This window comes from Bos indicus, chromosome 21 (genome assembly GCF_029378745.1).
Source record: "Bos indicus isolate NIAB-ARS_2022 breed Sahiwal x Tharparkar chromosome 21, NIAB-ARS_B.indTharparkar_mat_pri_1.0, whole genome shotgun sequence".
NCBI lineage: Eukaryota > Metazoa > Chordata > Mammalia > Artiodactyla > Bovidae > Bos > Bos indicus.
The window spans coordinates 25329135-25349549 of NC_091780.1; the positions used below are offsets into that span (position 1 = coordinate 25329135).

The 20415-nt window shown below is 39.3% G+C and overlaps 1 protein-coding gene across 6 annotated transcripts in view; it reads left to right on the forward strand.

The window, feature by feature from the left end:
* The window catches only part of BTBD1 (BTB domain containing 1), a 51926-nt gene extending 33838 nt beyond the window's left edge, over positions 1–18088 (forward strand). For 4 of the 6 annotated variants that reach the window (XM_070775224.1, XM_070775225.1, XM_070775227.1 and 1 more), the window contains 4 exons: positions 4163–4355; positions 11487–11574; positions 15552–15698; positions 16221–18088. In XM_070775224.1, the coding sequence (XP_070631325.1) occupies positions 4163–4355; positions 11487–11574; positions 15552–15698; positions 16221–16379 (587 nt within the window). In that variant the 3' untranslated portion in view covers positions 16380–18088. Of the gene's footprint in view, positions 1–4162; positions 4356–5445; positions 5558–11486; positions 11578–15551; positions 15727–16220 lie in introns of those variants that run through there. The other 2 variants (XM_070775226.1, XR_011562585.1) reach the window with 2 other exon arrangements.
* The last annotated feature ends 2327 nt before the right edge of the window (positions 18089–20415 follow it).

Below are 20415 nucleotides of genomic sequence, written 5' to 3' on the forward strand. Positions count from 1 at the left end.
TCCTTCTAGAGATTAGGAAATAATAAATTTGCATTTAATTTTTTCCCTTTCAATTTTCTTAATTCTCCATTTCATAATAAAACAGTATTTATTGGCCTTTCTATTTCAGATATGAATGTTAGTATGGTGTTTCATCCTTTCACCTTTTGACTACTTTACGTAGATTGTACACCCGCACAACATGCTGCAAAAATACAACTCTCTTAGACTTAACTATAGGTTGTATTGGTTTTAGTGCTCATCCCGAGTGTATTCCTGATTACTTTCTTTAAACAGGTATATGGTATGTATCTGAAAGTGTTTTTCATGATCTGAAGACTTCTTTTTTCAACTAAGGAAATTTTATTATACAGGCATTCCTTGGAGATAGTGTGGGTTAGATTCCAGACCACCGCAATAAATGGAATATCACAGTAGAGTGAGTCACACAAATTGTTTGGTTTCCCAGTGCATATAAAAGTTATATTTACACTATATTGTTGTCTATTAAGTGTGCAGTACTATTATGTCTTAAAAAACAAAGTGCATAACTACATTTAAAAAGACTGTTGCTAAAGAACACTAGAGCCTTTAGCAAGTCATAATTTTTTTGCTGGTGGAGGATCTTGCCTTGATGTTAGTGGATGCTTACTAATCAGGGTGGTGGTTGCTGAAGATCAAGGTGGCCTTGGCAATTTCTTGAAATAAGACAACAGTGAAATCTGCCGCATTGATTCCTTTTACAGATTGTTTCCTTTCACAAGTGATTTCTCTGTGGTAGGCAATGCTGTTGAATAGCATTTTACCCACAGTAGAACTTCTTTCAAAATTGGAGACAACCCTCTCACACTCTGCCATTGCTTTATCAACCACGTTTATGTAATACTGTAAATCCTTTGTTGTCATGACAACAGTCTTCACAGCATATTCACCAGGAGGACATTCCGTCTCAAGAAACCTCTTTTCTCATCTGTAGAAGCAGCTCCTTATGTGTTCAAGTTTTACCATGAAAGTGTAGCAGTTTAGTCACATTTTCAGGCTCCACTTCTAATTCTAGTTGTCTTCCTGTTTGTACCACATCTGCAGTTACTTTCTCCACTGAAGTCTTTGAACCTCTCAATGTTACGCATGAGGGGTGCAATTTACTTCCTCTAAACTTTGTTTGGCTTTGATATTTTGACTCTTCCCATGAATCATAAATGTTCTTAGTGGCATTTAAAATGGTGACTCCTTTCCAGATTTTCAGTTTACTTTGCCCAGATGCATCAGAGGAATCTGTAGCTTTACAAAATGTACTTCTTAAATAATAAGGCTTGAAACTCTACACTCTTTGATCCAGATTTAGCATAATTCTTAAGGACCCTAGGATTTTCAGATTGGTGAATGAGCCTTGAGTTCAGCTGAATGTCACCAGCTGTATTAATCCCTAGCAAGAGAGTCAACCTGTCCTTTGAAGGCAGGCATTGACTTCTCCTCTCTAGCTGTCAAAGTCCTAGATGACATCTTCTTCCGATGGAAGGCTGTTTGTCTTCATTGAAAATCTGTTGTTTTGTGTAGTCACCTTCATTAATTATCTTAATTAGATCTTCTAAATAAGTCATTTCATCTTCTATATCAGCTACTTCACCTTGCCCTTCTATGTCAGGGGGCAACTTCTTTCCTTACACCTCCTGAACTAACCTCTGCTGGCTTCAGATGTTTCTTCTGCAGCCTCCTCACTCTTCTCAGCCTTCACAGACTTGAGGAGAGTTAGGCCTTGCTCTGGATTAGACTCTGGCTTAAGGGACTGTTGTGCCTGGTTTGATCTGTCCAAACCACTCAAACTTCCTCCACATCAGCTTTAAGGCTATATCGCTTTCTTATTATTTATGTGTTCAGTGGAGAAGCACCTAATTTTCTACAGGAATTTTTCCTTTGCATCCATAGCCTGGCTAATGTTTGGTGCCAGAGATCTAGCTTTTGACGTGCCTTTCTCATTCAGCTTAATCATTTCTAGCTTTTGATTTAAAGGAGACATGTGTGACTGTTGCTTTTTTTTGAAACACAGGAGGACACTGTAGGGTTGTTAATTGGCCTTATTTCATTATTGTTGTATCTCAGGAGGAGATGGGAATGGCTGATCAATGGAGCAGTCAGAACACACACATTTATCCATCAAGTTCACAGTCTTATGGGTGTGGTTCAAAACTATTACAGTAGTAACATCAAAGGTAACTGATCACAGATCATCATAACAAATACAATGGAAAAGTTTGAACTGTTGTAAGAATTACCAAAATGTGACACAGAGGCACAAAGTGAACAAACGGTGTTGGAAAAATGACGGCAATAGACTTGTTTGGTGCCACAAACCTTTAATTTGTGGGAAAAAATAAAAATATATCTGCGAAACATAATAAAGCGAGATGTACCAGTACCTTGAATTACTGCATCATCCTATTTTTGTTAGTTCTTAGGAATGCTAGTTACTATATGTTGAACTCTGCTTTTTATCATCCATTTTAATAACGTTTAACATTTTAATTCTTTTGTCTTACCTCTTGTTATTCTCAGAAAGTTACATGAGTTTTCACCTCCATCTCTCTTCTGATCTTATGCAGTTCCAGTTCTATTGTTTTTTTCCCCCTCTAAAATGCATGTTTTAAGTTTGTAATTGTATTTTTTCTTCTTTACAGTCTCTATTCAGACTATTCTCTATCCAGAGATTCCAAATGAACCATAGGGCACACACATATTTTGTGTGTGATATTTTAAAATATTTTATTAAAAATTAGGGTGTTTTCTGTTAAAATATGATTTATAGCTTCCTAAACCAAATTTCACTGCAGATGGTGATTGCAGCCATGAAATTAAAAGATGCTTACTCCTTGGAAGGAAAGTTATGACCAACCTAGATAGCATATTCAAAAGCAGAGACATTACTTTGCCAACAAAGGTCTGTCTGGTCAAAGCTATGGTCTTTCCAGCAGTCATGTATGGATGTGAGAGTTGGACTGTGAAGAAAGCTGAGTGCCGAAGAATTGATGCTTTTGAACTGTGGTGTTGGAGAAGACTCTTGAGCATCCCTTGGACTGCAAGGAGATCCAGCCAGTCCATTCTAAAGGAGATCAGTCCTGGGTGTTCATTGGAAGGACTGATGCTGAAGCTGAAACTCCAATACTTTGGCCATCTCATGTGAAGAGTTAACTCATTGGAAAAGACCCTGATGCTGGGAGGGATTGAGGGCAGGAGGAGAAGGGGATGACAGAAGATGAGACGGCTGGATCGCATCACCGACTCGATGCACATGAGATTGGGTAAACTCCGAGAATTGGTGATGGACAGGGAGGCCTGGCGTGCTGCGGTTCATGGGGTTGCAAAGAGTCGGATGCAACTGAACTGAACTGAAACCAAATTTCTAGTGTATTGCAATCTCTTATTTAAATTGTTTTTCCAGCCTTGGAAGAGATCTCCTGGCATCTTTTATGAGGAATAGCATTTATTCCTGGGTAAATTTAAGCAGTTTGGAGTTTTCTCAGAAGCAGTGAGTGAGAGAAGTATAGCATGTGAGATGCTGCTTTCACAACTCTTCAAGTCTTAACTCCTGCCCTCTGCTAATTTCAAAATCTCACAGTGAAAGAGCACTGTGCCATCTATTTCCACCTGTATATATTCCATTGTTCAATTATAGCCTCAGACAGGTGAGGAATGGAAAGGTCAGAATAAGTCTTGTCTACCACTGTAAGCATTTCTTCACTTTTCCTTTCTGATAAACAGAATCCTCAGAGAGGGTGAATGGATAGCAAAGTCCAGAGATCTTTCTCTGAGCTCAAGGTTTCACCTAAGCTTTGATTTATCAGTGATTTGCACACTTATATATTAGGTTAACCTCAGATGAATTTAGTAAAAGTTTTAAATATATGCTAAAATTACATATTATAATATGTAATTACAAAATTACATATTGAGTAAGTTCCTGGAGTTGGTGATGGACAGGGAAGCTTGGCGTGCTGCAGTCCATGGGGTCTCAAAGAGTTGGGCACAACTGAGCAACAGAACTGAACTGAACATATGCTAAGATTTTTTTACCTCATTTTTGCTTTACATCTTTCCCATTTGAATTCACCTTATTATGTGGACTATTACACAGTTAGGAATTGTAGTGAAGTTAGTTTTACTGAGGTTTATGCTTTTATTTCTACAGGTCCTGCTCAGTCTGGAATTCTGTCAGATCGGGAGGTGGTCAATCTCTTTCTTCATTTCACTGTCAATCCTAAACCCCGTGTTGAATACATTGATCGACCGAGATGCTGCCTCAGAGGAAAGGAGTGCTGCATCAATAGGTTCCAGCAAGTAGAGAGCCGGTGGGGCTACAGTGGCACGAGTGACCGGATCAGGTATCTGCCGCATCGGAGTCTCAGGAGTGGGCAGGACAGGGGTTAGCCTTTGACTCTCTGTTCATATCCTGGGAGATGATTTACTACATTTTATTTTATACTTTGTTTAATACATGTCTAACTTGATACAGCAACAAGGGAGGCTTACTGGTCTCCTTACTGAATTATGAGCGAGGGAACCTTTCAGGAAACAGGTAAAGTAAGGAAGGATTGAATGGGGCTATGAGTTTTGTAAGGATTGTCACTGGTGGGGAGCTGAAGTCTAGACCTTAATTGACCAAACACTGTTTTAACAGTCTTAGGGCTACAGTTTAATACATTGAACATTAACTCAGTTTAATGTAAGTTTTTTCTTTGCATAGGTGTTACATGGAAAATACCTCAGTATACATTTATAACAATTTTGAATGGGAAAAAATTTTTTAATCTTAAAAGATGTATGCATATAATCCTTTTGGAATTTATATTTGCCCTACCGTGTTTCTTAGGCTAAATGTGAAAATAGGATATGTATCTGTTTTCATAAAACCTACCTTTTGGATTTTTCACTTATTGAATGTTAATAGCACTTTGGTGTAAAACCAGAAACTAACAGCAAGTTTGTTTAAAACTAGAACTCCCAAGGGGGAGAGGACTCCTATAATTATTGGGTTAAAATAGAAATAAAAATGCATTTGTGGCCTATTTAGTAGTAATTCACACAGTGAGAATACTATATATGAAAACTTAGGGGATGAGGCCAAAGCATCACAGAGAGAATTAGCAATAATTAACTACTTTTACTAAATAGAGTAGAAATAAATGATTTAACCATTTCACCCATGAAGCTAGAAAATGAACAGCAAAAAAACCATATGAAAAAAGAAAAGAAATAGATAAAAATAGAAATTAATGAATTAAAAATAGTAGAATTGCTAAATCCATAAGCTGGTTCCTGAAAAAGACCAATAAAGTAAATCTCTAGCAAAGGTAATAAACTACATCTACAAATAATGGAATATAATCATATACTGAAGACGTTTTTATTTTAATTCTGGGTTTACTCTGTGCTAATAAATTGAACATCTTCATGGAATGGATCATTTTATAGGCAAATATAAATAATCAAAATTGACTGAAGAAGAAAGCCTGACTAGACCAGTTACCATGGAAGAAATTAAAAGTTATCAAAGAACTGTCCCTTCACAAGGTGGTTTTGACAGGTGAGTTTGATCAGACCTTCAGGGAACAAATTGTTTCCTTGAACATTCAAAGAAGAAAATACTTCTTGGTTAATTATTGAAGGAAGCCTAACCCTTATACAGGAATCTAACAAGCTCACTGATATAGAAAAGACATCCTACCAAAAATAGCTTATTGAGTCTGGCAGTACCTCACAAGGATAATACTATAAAAGCAAGTAGGTGTAAATCAGAAATAGGTGTACATCAACTATACTCCAATTTAAAAAAAGATAAATCAGAGTTGGAAAAATACATCCAGTGGAGATAAATATGCAAGATCCAAGTTCTGACATCTTAAGTTTGGTTCTGAAGCTGTAAAGTTACAGAAATTGAAGTGTTTATAACATGAAAGGCACACATATTGCTCAGGAGAAGTGTGGCCATTTCAGATATGGAGACTTAAGTTCCTCCTGTGGTTTCTTAAAAAGAGGACACTGAGTGATGCATTGAACATCTTTTAAAGCAGCATCCATCCAACAGTGAGTTTTGTAGGACTATTCCTAATAAAGTCCATCAATGGAAAAGGAGTGCAAAGAAACGATAAAAGGGAAAGTTTGTTTGAAGTTTGAAAGAATGGCTCAATACTAGTGTTACTTTAACTCACCATGGTAGCAGATCAAAGAAAAATAAACAGTGTATTTGGAGAGATGTCAAAAACTTTTGATAAAATTTCACCCTCAATCCAGGTATAACTATTAATAGGCTAGGTCTAGAGGAATACTTATTTTAATACAATAGACTATTGAACCCTCAAGATAGGGGTGCCTGGTAACCTTGCTGATTTCAGCAGTATTCTTTTAACACTGATTGATGTAGGCATAAAGGATAAAGAAACAGTAATTAGCACAGCGCTGTAAATCAAGTATACTTCAATATAAATAAATATTGGAAAGGAAGAGTCTTTTTCATTTTTTGCAGATAACATCTATGTTAGTAGTTCTGCAGTCCATCAGATCTAGGTCTCCCTCTTTTATAATAAATATTTTGTATTCCCCCCTTTAGTAACCTGAAATGAAATTTATAATGTGTTTCTTTTTCTCTTTTAAGAGTAACTTTTTCTTGTACAATTATTTAGTTTTAGCTTTTTCTCTAGTTGGATTGAGCAGGAGCTGTTCTCTAGTTGCAGTGCCTGGGCTTATTGCAGTGGCTTCTCTCGTTGCAGAGCACAGGCTTAGTAGTTGTGGTGCACGGCCTTAGTTGCTCTGCACATGTGAAGTCTTTCTGGATCAGGGATTGAACGTGTGTCACCTGCGGATTCTTTATCACTGAGCCACCAGGGAAGCCTGTGTTTCTTTCTTTTTAAGTGGTATAATGGCTTAGGTGTAATGTAAAGGAAAATAAATGTAACTGATAGTAAAATAAAATGCATACCTCAACATGTAGGCACTTGGGCAGCAACAAAAGACAAGAAGCAATCAGACATAGTTCCTGTGCACACCAGCACGCCGAGACAGCTGCAGGTGCAGAGAACAGGGTGTGGAGTGCTGCTGCCAATTTTGTCATTTTCTTTAAAGGTTTTCAAGCAAAGCACATTACAGTCCATCCTATTTTTCCATATTTGAGAACTCATCTACTCACTAGAATTTATTTGTGACCCCCAAATCAACACCAGTAGCGCGTTCTCAGTCATTCCCAGGAAACACCTGAATCATTCTTAGAATTTAAGATTATACTCCACATAAGTCGGGTGTGTGTGTTGTTGTTTAGTCGCGAAGTCATGTCTGACTCTTTTGTGACCCCATAGACCATGGCCCTCCATGCTTCTTTGTCCATGGGATTTCCCAGACAAGAATACTGGAGTGGGTTGCCATTTCCTTCTCCAGAGGGTGTTCTCAACCAGGGATTGAACCCTCATTTCCTGCATTGGCAGGAGCCTCCAGGGAAGCCTCGGGTGTGCATACATATTCCCCCAAGAGCAGTGCAGTGGTTTAGTATTTGCTGATTCTGTGTTTGTGAAAACTATAAAATATAACTACCATAAACAATGAGAATTGACCAAAATTCTACTTCCTTGATTTGAATTGTAATCACCTCTTGTAAAAGTCAGTGAATATTAAAATTGCCGTAAAAATCTTTGCTCTATAAATAAGTTTTGATTAGGTTCAAGGCTCATAGTTAAAAACAGGTGTTTTATCTGCATGAATTCTGACCGGACACTTGAACTGATAGGGGTTCTTTGTTTTGGGAGCCTGTCCCAAGCACTGCAGCAAACCTGGTGCCCCTGGCTGCCTGCTAGTGGTGCTTTGTAGTCCTCATGGAAACAGCATACCTCGTAGGGGTAGGAAGCCTTTTGAGAACAAGTATTTAACCCAGACAGCTTCAGGATCAGTAAAAATCTGTTAGAACCAATAAAAAAGAATAGTGGTCAGTTACAAAATGTATTTACAAAAGCCAGTGATGTTCTCATGTCATTAAAATTCCATTACAGGGATGGATGGTGCTGGTGGTTAGCAGCAGTCTGAATGTGCTTAATACCACTGAACTAGAGACTTTAAAATACTTAAGATTGTACATTTTGTTATATATTTTGTCACAGTAAAAATTTTTAGGGAATTCCTGGCAGTCCAGTGGTTAGAACTTAGCACTTTCACTGCAGAGGCCCAAGTTCAATCCTCGGTCAGGGAAACTGAGATCCTGCCAGCCACACAGCACAGCCAAAAACAAAAAAATTTAATGTTTGAATTTTCATTTATAATAGTAAAAACAGACCCACCTGCAATAGTAACAAAGTAGCAGAATTAAATCCTATAGGAAATGTACAGTGTGGTATACCACCTAAAGAACTGGAGAACTTTGACTGAATTCAGACAGTATCTTTCCGAACTAACCTCTGTGTTATGCAGTTCCTTATAGAGGTCGCATGTTTTTGGTAGGGAGGGGTGGGTTGGCAAAACTATTCCAAAATTAATCTGCAAAAATAAATACTTCTTTTAAGAGAGTGGTATTAATATGAAAAATACTGTAAAGCTATAATAAGATAGTATATATAAAGAGTTCAGAAACCAATCTAATGTAAATGAACATTCAGAATGTGAGGCAAGAATTAACCACTGGGAAAATAAAGTTCAGTCTTTACTGATGCCATCTTCCAGCATTTGCATAAATTAAAATTTTAACATTAAAAAAATGAAACTGAGAAAGTGTTGGAACAGAATGTTTATTATAAGGATGAGATAGGCCTTTCTAAACTTGGCATAGATCATAACTGGACTACAAATAAGTCAAATGTTTACATCCAAAACCACCATAAAATTGAAAGATAAATGACAAATGAAACTTTCTGAAATGGATATTACTGACAAAGCATGAGCTTTCAAATCCACATGAAAAAGACACTCAGCCGAGAAATAGGGGAAAGAACATGGGTGGGATTTTCATTAAAAGAGAAAATCCAGTAGACAGTATGCATATAAGCAAATGTGCTGACTCATTAATGGTGGTGGTGGTGGTTTAGTCACTAAGTCGTGTCCAACTGTTGGGACACCATGGACTGTGGCCTACCAGGTTCCTTTGTCCATGGGATTCTGTAGGCAAGAGTACTAGAGTGGTTAGCGATTTCCTTCTCCAGGGGATCTTCCTGATCCAGGAACCAAACCCAAGGCTCCTGCATTGCAGACAGATTCTCTGCTGACTGAGCTAAGAGGGAAGCCCAAACTCATTAATAATCAAATATAAATAGAATTTGTCAGTCATCAGTTTCTCAACAGTAAAAAGATGATACTTGTAGTTGAGAGTGAGATAGCAGTGATTTTCATTCCTTCTTGGGTGTGAAGTTTTATAATCTGCCCAGAGAGCAGTTTGATAAAGTTCATCTAATACCTTAAGACTATACCTTTTTTTTCCCCCAGAAAATCTCCTTACAGGAATTTATTCTAGGAAATAGTCAAGGCACTGTGATATGATTTAGCTATAAGGTTGTTCATTGTGGCATTGTTATATAACAACAAATATTGCAAACAACCTAGATTATCTAACATATAGGAATTAAATATAATGGATCGGTAATAATCTTTCACCTTTTTATATGAAGTTATAAAAATATATACTGGCATGGTTTTTTAAATAGTACATGTATATTCACAGAAAAAAGTCTATTTTTCTGTTCTTTAAAAATAGAAGTAAAAGTCTGAAAGGGAAATGCACCAAATTAAAAATGAAGTTATCTCTAGATAGTATATTTAGAGATGCTTTAAATTTTTCCTCTTATTTGTTTAGCTACATTTTCTAACTCTTTAAAATAGTATATTGCTTTTCTATAATAAAAACTACATTATAAATTTTTTAAATTTTAAGGAGAGTCTCATACTGGGAGTTTTAGCATGATGTTTAAGAGCGTGACCTTTTGATTCATGCAGCTCTGGGGTTGTGTCCCAGCTCAGGTATGCAGTTTTAATCCAGGCAGATTGATTTCTCTAAACCTCAGTTTCTTCAACTATAAAAACTGAGGATGATAAAAATAATACTGTTACTTAGTATATAGAACTATTATGACTAAAGGAAATATTTCATATAAAGAACTGGGCTCAGTGCCTAACACAGGAAATGCTCATAAAGTGGTAATAGTGTGGTAGTAGTAATAGTAAAATTAAACTTGTGACTTCAATTCTTGAAACATGAAATGTTGAGGATAACTCCTTTATGTTATAGATTCTTTATTATTATACAGTCATTTGTGCCATTTGTGCTTGATGCTAGTTTTCATACGTTTATAAATGGAGTAAGGTGAGTCTGTTTCTTAACTATAGTAACCAGACTGGACCTGCTCGTTGTTCTAGTGTGGAATCCCATTCTGATCCACTGGTGTAACTCAGGTCCTATGCCCAAGTCCTCCACCACCTATTCTGTTACAGCAGCCTGCTTCCTTCACAGTTCTTAACACAGTTTATAATTAATGATTAACTCTTTGTTTACTTATCTATAATCAGTGTCCTCGACATAAGTGCAGTAGGGCCAGAGACTGTCTTGTTGACCATTATTTCTGCAGGGCCAGGCGCAGTGCCTCCATCTAATAGGCCCTCAGTAGACCAACCTAGGTAGCATATTCAAAAGCAGAGACGTTACTTTGCCAACAAAGGTCCGTCTAGTCAAGGCTATGGTTTTTCCAGTGGTCATGTATGGATGTGAGAGTTGGACTGTGAAGAAAGCTGAGCGCCAAAGAATTGATGCTTTTGAACTGTGGTGTTGGAGAAGACTCTTGAGAGTCCCTTGGACTGCAAGGAGATCCAACCAGTCCATTCTAAAGGAGATCAGTCCTGGGTGTTCATTGGAAGGACTGATGCTAAAGCTGAAACTCCAATACTTTGGCCACCTCATGTGAAGAGTTGACTCATTGGAAAAGACTCTGGTGCTGGGAGGGATTGGGGGCAGGAGGAGAAGGGGACGACAGAGGATGAGATGGCTGGATGGCATCACCGACTCGACGGACGTGAGTTTGAGTGAACTCCGGGAGTTGGTGATGGACAGGGAGGCCTGGCATGCTGCGATACATGGGGTCACAAAGAGTTGGACACGACTGAGCGACTGAATTGAACTGAACTGAAGTAGTCATCCAGCCGAGGAATTGTCAGTTTGGGATGCTGCTGGTTGACACATCTGTGTTCAGGAAGGAGATGTACAGGCAGATGTGGACTAAAATGATGACAAAAGAAGTGGGCATGTAGGCTGAAATGCTTGACTCAAAGGTGTACAGTACAGGCAACAGATTCTAGTTAAGTTCCTGTTAAGTTACTCTAGCTAGAGGTTTTGGGTAAACAGAAGACATTTCTCAGGATGTTTAATTTTTAATAGTTTTCTTTATTATGAGCAAAGTTAGATGTGCTGAGTAACACTTAAAAAATGTATAAGCCTTTAGAACATGAATGCTTATTGAATTTTGTATGTTATTTGATATTTGGCCTCATTCCCTTAGGTTCACAGTTAACAGAAGAATCTCTATAGTTGGATTTGGTTTATATGGCTCTATTCATGGTCCCACGGATTATCAAGTGAATATACAGGTACACTTTTTTCACCCACTCTATACCATCTGAAATATATAACAAGTGTAATTTTGCAGTAAGGTACTGTTTTGATGAAATCCAAGTTTCAGTATAATTATCAAAGGCATCAGAAAGCCTACTAGTAGCATTTTAAGCCTAGAGGGTTCCTTTTTACAATTGATCTAAAGTGTGTGGTTTCAGAAAATTGGGGTCCTGGGGCTCTTAACAGAAGCATTCACTATAAGGAGCTCTCCTTTGTCCGGGAAGCCCTTCTGTTAGCCCTTCCTATCTGCACTGGCTATCTGCAAACCCCCACCTGCTTTCTTCCTGATACTTGAATTCTAGAGCTTGAAACTGCCTAATTCCCTATAACTCCTGGTGACATCTCCAATCTCTGATGGTCTGTCTGTGTCCTGCCCCATTCTTAGGTCTGCTCCACCTCAGTTTTTTCCGATAAGGCATGATCATTTACCCTTGAAGAAAGTGAAGCTCTTCTCTCCTTCCCTCCCAGTCCACCAGTGTTCTCCACACTTTCCATTGCATGCCCTAGTTAGTAAAATTATTTTTGAAACACATCTACATTGTACTTTTATCTACTATACACATACACCTATGCAGTACTATACTAATTTTATACATAAATAAACACACAAAGGAAAAAAGGAAGTAAACAATATTTCAGACTTCCATAAACAGAAAATACTGCCCTCTAAAATGTTATTAATATTCTATTTTTAATAGTGAAAACATGAGTGAACTTTGTGATCAAAATGCATCATTAGTCTTTAGGACCACACGACAATTCAAAGACCTTGTCTGATGACACCCAGAAAAGGTACTTCACTTCTTCACAAAGACTCACAAAGGAGCCCAGTCATGTCCAACTCTTTGTGAACCTATGGACTATACAGTCCATGAAATTCTCTAGGCCAGGATACTGGAATGGGTAGCCTTTCTGTTCTCCAGGGGATCTTCCCAACCCAGGGATCAAACCCAGGTCTCCCGCATTGCAGGCGGATTCTTTACCAGCTGGGCCACAGGGGAAGCCCAAGAATACTGGAGTGCGTAGCTTATCCCTTCTCCAGCGGATCTTCCCCGCCCAGGAATCAATCTGGGGTCTTCTGCATTGCAGGCGGATTCTTTACCAACTCAGCTATCAGGGAAGCCCCCTCACAAAGATACCTCATTCCAAATGGAAGAATTGCTTTATTGGCTGGGCTAATGAAATCATGCTCATTTTAAAATCCTGTCCACTAAAATCTAGTGAAATTCAGCTATAAATTTATATTGTTCATATTAATTCGTTGCTCTTATAAATCAGAAAGTTACAGTTTTAATATTTTTAACAAATAGGTTCAAAAGCCACTGAAATTTGTTTATCTGAGAGATTTTAAAGGTTAGAAAATAAAAAAATCACAGAAGACCTCTGAGGGGTATAAAGATTTTCATGATCACTCCTGGTTTTACTGTATATATTGTTGCTGCTAACTGCTAAGTCTCTTCAGTCGTGTCCGACTCTGCAACCCCATAGACAGCAGCCCACCAGGCTCCCCCATCCCTGGGAGTCTCCAGGCAAGAACAGTGGAGTGGGTTGCCATCTCCTTCTCCAATGCATGAAAGTGAAAGTGAAGTCCCTTGGTCGTGTCCGACTCTTAGCAACCCCATGGACTGCAGCCCACCAGGCTCCTCCATCCATGGGATTTTCCAGGCAAGAGTACTGGAGTGGGGTGCCATTGCCTTCTCCTATATATTGTTGAGATCCTATCTAATAGGATCCGTAAACCCACTTAGGCAGGCTGTGTAATCTGCAGGCCTGGAAGAGCGAGGGCCTGACGATCATTCTCTATGGCTGAAGAGCCCTCTCTTCCTTCAGTGCCCGTCACATGTTACATGAAACTCCAGAGCCCTTGACAAACTGAGGGAGGGCATCAGGGTTATAGGTGTACTTAGCTGATAAAATAGAAAATGAATAGAAATAGGACTTCTCTTTATGTTCTTCCACTGAGTGACTGGTCTTATGCACCCTCTAGATACATTACCAGATAGATCTCCCTGGGTTTGAATTTCAACTCTGCTATCTCCACCGTGTGACTGTGGGCAGATTGTGTGACCCCTGTAAGCCTCAGTTTCCTTGTTTACTTTGATAGGCATGCTATGCTATGCCAAGTCACTTCAGTCATGTCCGACTCTGTGCGACCCCATAGACGGCAGCCCACCAGGCTTCCCCATCCCTGGGATTCTCCAGGCAAGAACACTGGAGTGGGTTGCCATTTCCTTCTCCAATGCATGAAAGTGAAAAGTGAAAGTGCAGTCGCTCAGTCGTGTCTGACCTTCAGCGACCCCATGGACTGCAGCCCTCCAGGCTCCTCCATCCATGGGATTTGGAATTCCAGGCAAGAGTACTGGAGTGGGGTGCCATTGATAGGCATAGTACCTCCATTATAATGTTCTGAGGACCAGTTGAGACGATGCCTGTAAAGTGTTTGAAACAGAGTCTGTTGCTGTCATTGTTGCTCTAGTTTTATAATTTGATTCTCACAATAGCCTTAGGAAGAAGGCAAACAAATTTTTTCCCAAATTAAAAGGTAAAACTGAGTGGCTTGCTGTAGGTTGCATTGCCACAGCCAAATTTTGTGTCTCAGCTACTTTATTCCCGGGTGCCAGCATGTCTTTTGTTTCTTTTAAATTTTTTACTGAGCTGTGATACAGTGTGGTCCCTCCGTATCCTTGAGCGGTTGGTTCCAGGACCCCACATGGTTACGAGAACCCATAGATACTAAAGCCCCTTATATAAAATGATGTCATACAGTAAGCCCTTCACGTCCACAGGGGCCAATTGTATATACAGAAAAGTACACATAGTTATAAGTGTGTGACTTCCTTTCCATTTACTGTGGACTTGCTTGTGTAACCAGTGGCCTGATGAAGGAACAGTGCAATACAGCACCCCAGACATCCTGCGTGATCTTTTCTGGTCTCTCCCCGCGAGGTAGCCACTGTCCCCATCTTCCACTGCATGTACTGGTTCAGCCTGTGTTGCTGTTACTCTCTTTATCTGAAATATGCAAAAAGATGGTTTTGTGAGCCTTGGCTTCCACACATACTGTCTTTGCATGAAGACTTTTCTCTTATAACCTGGACCTCTGGCTTGAGCTTTTAAAACTCTTCTGTGGAGCCTCACCACTTCCTGATAAAATCAGTGTTTCCTGTCCTCCTCCACTTCATCTCAAGCACAACTCTCCTACTGCAGGTGCTGTTCTGAATTGTCCCTGTTTACTTGTCTTCTCATGACTAGAAGCTCCTTGAGGGTGTCTCAGTGCCTGGCACAGGTTATGGGACAGACAGAATTATCATATTTTAAATATCCACATAGGATATTACAGGAATTTCCCATCAACAAGACAGAGGCTTCTGCTGCTGCTGCTGCTGCTAAGTTGCTTCAGTCGTGTCCAACTCTGTGTGACCCCATAGACAGCAGCCCACCAGGCTCCGCCGTCCCTGGGATTCTCTAGGCAAGAACACTGGATTGGGTTGCCATTTCCTTCTCCAATGCATGAAAGTGGAAAGTGAAAGTGAAGTCGCTCAGTCATGCCCAACTCTTAGCGACTCCATGGAGTGCAGCCCACCAGGCTTCTCCATCCATGGGATTTTCCAGGCAAGAGTACTGGAGTAGGGTGCCATTGCCTTCTCCAAAGACAGAGGCTAGCAAGGAGTAAAGGCTCATTTCCCTCAGGTTTCTAAAATCCACACGTTCTTTAACACCAGTTCCCAAGCCATGTGTCCTTTTTAGAAGCTCCTCTTCTACAGCCAAGGCCGGTGAATGCGTTTTCTGACAGCGTGTTTCAAGCCATCTTTGGTGGTTAGAGATGGCAGAGAAAAATGACAACAGAAAGTAGAAGCCTGCTGTGCTGTTCCTAAGGGCTTCATATTCTTTTCTAGGAAACTTTATTTCAGTTGATGTAACTTAAATTTAACTTTTCTTTTAAAAATTACAGATCATAGAATATGAAAAAAAACAAACACTGGGACAAAATGATACTGGATTCAGTTGTGACGGAACTGCTAACACATTCAGGGTCATGTTCAAAGAACCCATAGAGATCCTGCCCAACTTGTGCTACATGGCATGCGCAACACTCAAAGTAAGAGTCTTCCCGAGTGTTCTACCTGGTGAGCTGCAGGGCCTGGGGTTTCCTCCTGCATGTTGCAGAGCACGTGTTTCAATAGCAGCTGAGAATCACTCACAATAAATCCTTGGCGGAAGCAGGGAAGGCAGGAAGCTGGGAGCTAAATTGTACCACGGCTTTGAGAAAAGCAGTGCCTCTCAGCACAGCTCTGCTCGGGAGAGCTGTTAGTTCTCCACAAGAATCTAGTAGCCCTTTGTTTGATCAGGAGATTGCAAGTTTAATAGAAGATAAAACAGTTTTTTTTGTTTTTTTTTTTAAACCATTTCACTGTTCTCTAATACCCGAGCTCTACGTTCAGTATTTTTAGTCATTAATTAGCTTGTAGCAGAAACTACATTTTTCAGTAAATGACTTGGCATAAATTTTTATACAAGAGCTATAAAGAAATAAAGTAGATCGTTAATCTAATTGAAATGCCATGTCCAGTTGAGTGCTTATTAAATGAAAATGACTAATGAACCGTTTGCTCTCATTTAGGGTCCGGATTCCCACTATGGTACAAAAGGACTGAAGAAGGTGGTGCACGAAACACCTACTGCTAGCAAGACTGTCTTTTTCTTTTTTAGTTCTCCTGGCAATAATAATGGCACTTCAATAGAAGATGGGCAAATACCAGAAATAATATTTTATACATAATTCAGCTTTATAACATCCAGCTGAACAATACCTAATTCAGCATTATCATACACCCCGGCTAAGCAGTACCATGCAGTCTAGTCTCAACGGCATAAAGAACTGGTCACAAAAAAAGAGTTGGCGTGTTATGAATATTTATAACTGTAAGATAAGAGACATTTTGGTTTCTTAGGTAAATAAATGTTGACTTAAATCTCTGCATGATTTAATGGGTGATTTCCATTTTCTTGTAACCTTAAGGGAAAAAAGAATGGGTTTAATTGTTTTTAAAAAAACAGCTGTTTCAGCTTTATCTTGTATAATTTCTTAGATCAGCTGACTCATGATATTTCAGCAGTTTTATAATTGAAAGATTCTTGTTTTATGTAGCTTGTTTGTGTTTTTTGTTTGTTTCTGTTTGAACTATTTTGAAGGTTACATAAGATGAAGTAGGTCAGTATTTCCACAGAATTCCTACTAACTCAAGTTAATTTTCAGAAAATGAAGAAAGCTGACTTCATCCTTGGAGTTTTTAAATATCTGGTTGTTAGCATTTGGCATATTGCTAGAAATAGGCTTAACAAATGCCTCAGAAAATTTTGAGTGCATTTATAGGAAAAATATTTCATAATAATCTAGTAATATATTACATAGTACAATTTTAAACGATAAATTGAATTTGTACAAATTCACAGTAATCTGTTATGAACAGAGGATCTAAAGGTGTACTTTAAGACTGGATTCTTTATCACGTAATCTTTATCACTTAAAGTTTATAGTATATATAAACTATACCCATCTCTCTGAATGAGGCATGCTGTTGAGAATTCCCAAAATTGAAGTGATGATGGTGATGGTGGTGGTGCCTGGCTAAACAGACATCATCAATTCAACATTTGGTGATAATCTCATAAAGGAAGAAATGGAATGAAATACTAACATCTCTAACGACTGCTTTGATATCCAACAGAATCACACCTACTGGAAAATATACTTTCTGAACACCTACACAGTTCTATCCAAGAAATAAGATGTAATATTTACGACCTCACTGTCACAGGTGCAGCTGCCTTAGGAGGGAATGGAAAGTATATTGGCAGGATGATATTTATACACTTTTATAAAGCAAAATTTTTATATAAATAACTTTCTTTTTCTTTCCCTTGAAAATGATTATCTCATTTAAAATGTATGTATAATTAAGCTCTATCAAATAGTTGTGGAAGATGTGCAGAAATCACAATTCTCTTTAGTATCAACTTAAAAAGAATTTTTTCTAAATGGTAATTAGGATAAAAAAATTTCCATCTAAAGTAGTATTTCACTGGATATTTTCATGAAGATAGGGAGGTGTGTTGGTGGCAGAGGTCTCTTTAAATGGCTAGAGGAAAAGGGAAATTTTTCCCTCTCTGGTAATATGATCTTAAGACTGTAAACCTCAGTTAACTGGAATAACTCTGAAATGTGTGGTCTGGTAAACTGAAGATTAACCAGCAAACACTCTTTAGTTTTGCTGGAAAGTACGACTGCAGAAAATACTTCTGCCTTAAAAAATACAGTATGCCAGAGGTAAGTTAATGTTTTTTGACGCTTGAAGTATTTCAGTTGCTTCAGATGTGTTACACTGAACGATTGTAACTGAAAGTAGTCATAGAAGGGACAAGAAATGGAACAGTTTACTGATATGGGACATCCCCTGGAATTATAAATAAATAAATATTATCCTTTTATTTTTTGTTACTTGTCTTTTTTTTCTAAAAGTGTTTGCTGCTCAGTTGTGTCTGAGTCTTTGTGACCCCATGGACTGTGGCCCACCAGGCTCCTCTGTCCAAGAGATTCTCCAGGCAAGAATACTGGAATGGGTTGCCAAAGACACTGTTTTGAATAAAAGTTCTAGTTAATTGAGGTTTAACATTATTTTTGTTGATGTGTGTGTATGTGTGCTCAGTTGCTCAGTCAGTATCTGACTCCTTGCAGACCCATAGACTGTAGCCCACCAGGCTCCTGTGTCCACGGGATTCTCCAGGCAAGAATACTGCAGTGGCTTGTCCACTCATCCTCCCCGCCCCAGCCTGGTCAGCTCATTGCAGAACAGGCCAAATTTGAGAATTCCTTGGCCTTGATAATAGGTTGGAGTGAGGGGACAGAGCACAAAGGCTATGGACATTTAAATTTTTTTAAACGCTGGTGCCAAAGAATTTCTGCCCAAAGGGAAAAAAGAACAGGAGAGAGTCAACCAAGCTTTCAGAATAAACAAATTGGATTTAACAAGAGAAACTTTTTTTTTTCCCAGCATGTCTGTGGACTGCCATCTCTTATTTGATGGCCATTTGGAGATCATTTCAAGTCCATTCCATAATTGTTTTCTTGCTAAGCTTCCTTTATGCAGAAAAATGATAATACAGTTAGGATGCTTTCAGAAGTCCCCAGGGAAATTAATTTGTTTACAGGATTGTGTATCGTACAGTTAAACCAACAAGGAGGAACAGAGGCTTTCTCTATGCTGCACTAAAACCACTGCCCTGCGAGGTCACAGGCAGGCAATACACTCAGGGCCCCAGTGAGCTCAACAGGTGCTTTGTTTTTTGTTTTTATTTTTGTTTTCTTCACAGTTTTAAAAATTAATTTTTATTGGAGCACAGTTGCTTTACAGTGTTGGGCTAGTTTCTGTTGTGCAACAAAATGAATCACCTATACCTATACATACGTGAAAGTGTTAGTGGCTCATTCGTGTCTGACTCTGCGACCCCATGGACGTCAGGCTCCTTTGTTCATGTGATTCTCCAGGCAAGAATACTTGAGTGGGTTCCCATTTCCTTCTCCAGGGCATCTTCCCAATCCAAGAATCGAACCTCAGTCTCCTGAATTGCAGGCAGACTCTTTACTGTGTGAGCCACCAGGGAGGCCCATATATGTATATGTGTATGTATGTGTATATATATATATATATGCCTTTTTGTGAATTTCCTTAACATTTAGTTCACTACAGAGCATTGAGTAGAGTTCCCTGAGCTGTACAGCAAGTTATCTCATTTGTTACCTATTTTATATGGTGTTCAGTCACTTTAGTTGTGTCCAATTCTTGCAACCCAATGCACTATAGCCCACCAGGCTCCTCTGTTCATGGGCTTTCCCAGGCAAGGATGTGGAGTGGATTGCCATTTCCTTCTCCAGGGTATTTTCCTGACCCAGAGATGGAACCTGGGTGTCCTGCATTGCAGGCAGATTCTTTCCCAGCTGAGCCACCCTCTATTTTATACATAGTAGTGTGTATATACTTAAACCCTGGCCATCCAGATGCACCCTAGAGCCATGCTTCTGAGAGTTGCTTCCACATCATCCCCACAGGGGGACTCTTCAGCTCAGCTCTCTGCTCTGGAATTTTGGTCATCTTCCCAAGACTGATGAGTGCAGCACAGACTGACACCCCTTCTGTAAGCCACCTCCGCTGCATCCTTGCTTGTGCGCTCATGAACCTCTCTCCATCTTAAAACCACGCAGATGCTTTGTGACACATGAGTATTATTCCTTCAGCCTGAGGTGAACCTTGATAACACTGAAGCAGATGGCACTAGGAGTCAAAAATAAGTGCACAGGGACTTCCCTGGTGGTCCAGTGGTTAAGACTTCAGCTTCCACTGCAGGAGGTTCAGGCTCGATCCCTGTTCAGGGAGCTAAGATCCCACATGTCTCGTGGCCAAAAAGTCAAAACACAAAGCAGAAGCAGTGTTGTAACAAATCTAATGAAGACTTCAAAAATGGTGGTTGTCCGTTTTAGTTGATAAGTTGTATCCTGACTCTTGCGACCCCTTGATCTGTAGCCCGCCAGACTCCTCTGTCCATGGAATTTGCCAGCCAAGAGTACTGGAGTAGGTTGCAGTTCTCTTCTCCAGGGGTTCTTCCCAACCCAGGGATTGAACCCAAGTCTCCTGCATTGGCAGATGGATTCTTTACCAATGAGCCATACCAAAAAAAGAAAATCTAAAAACTAAGTGCACAAAATTGAGAGATGATAAACTCACATAAGGGGCTTTCCTGGTAGCTTAGTGGTAAAGAAT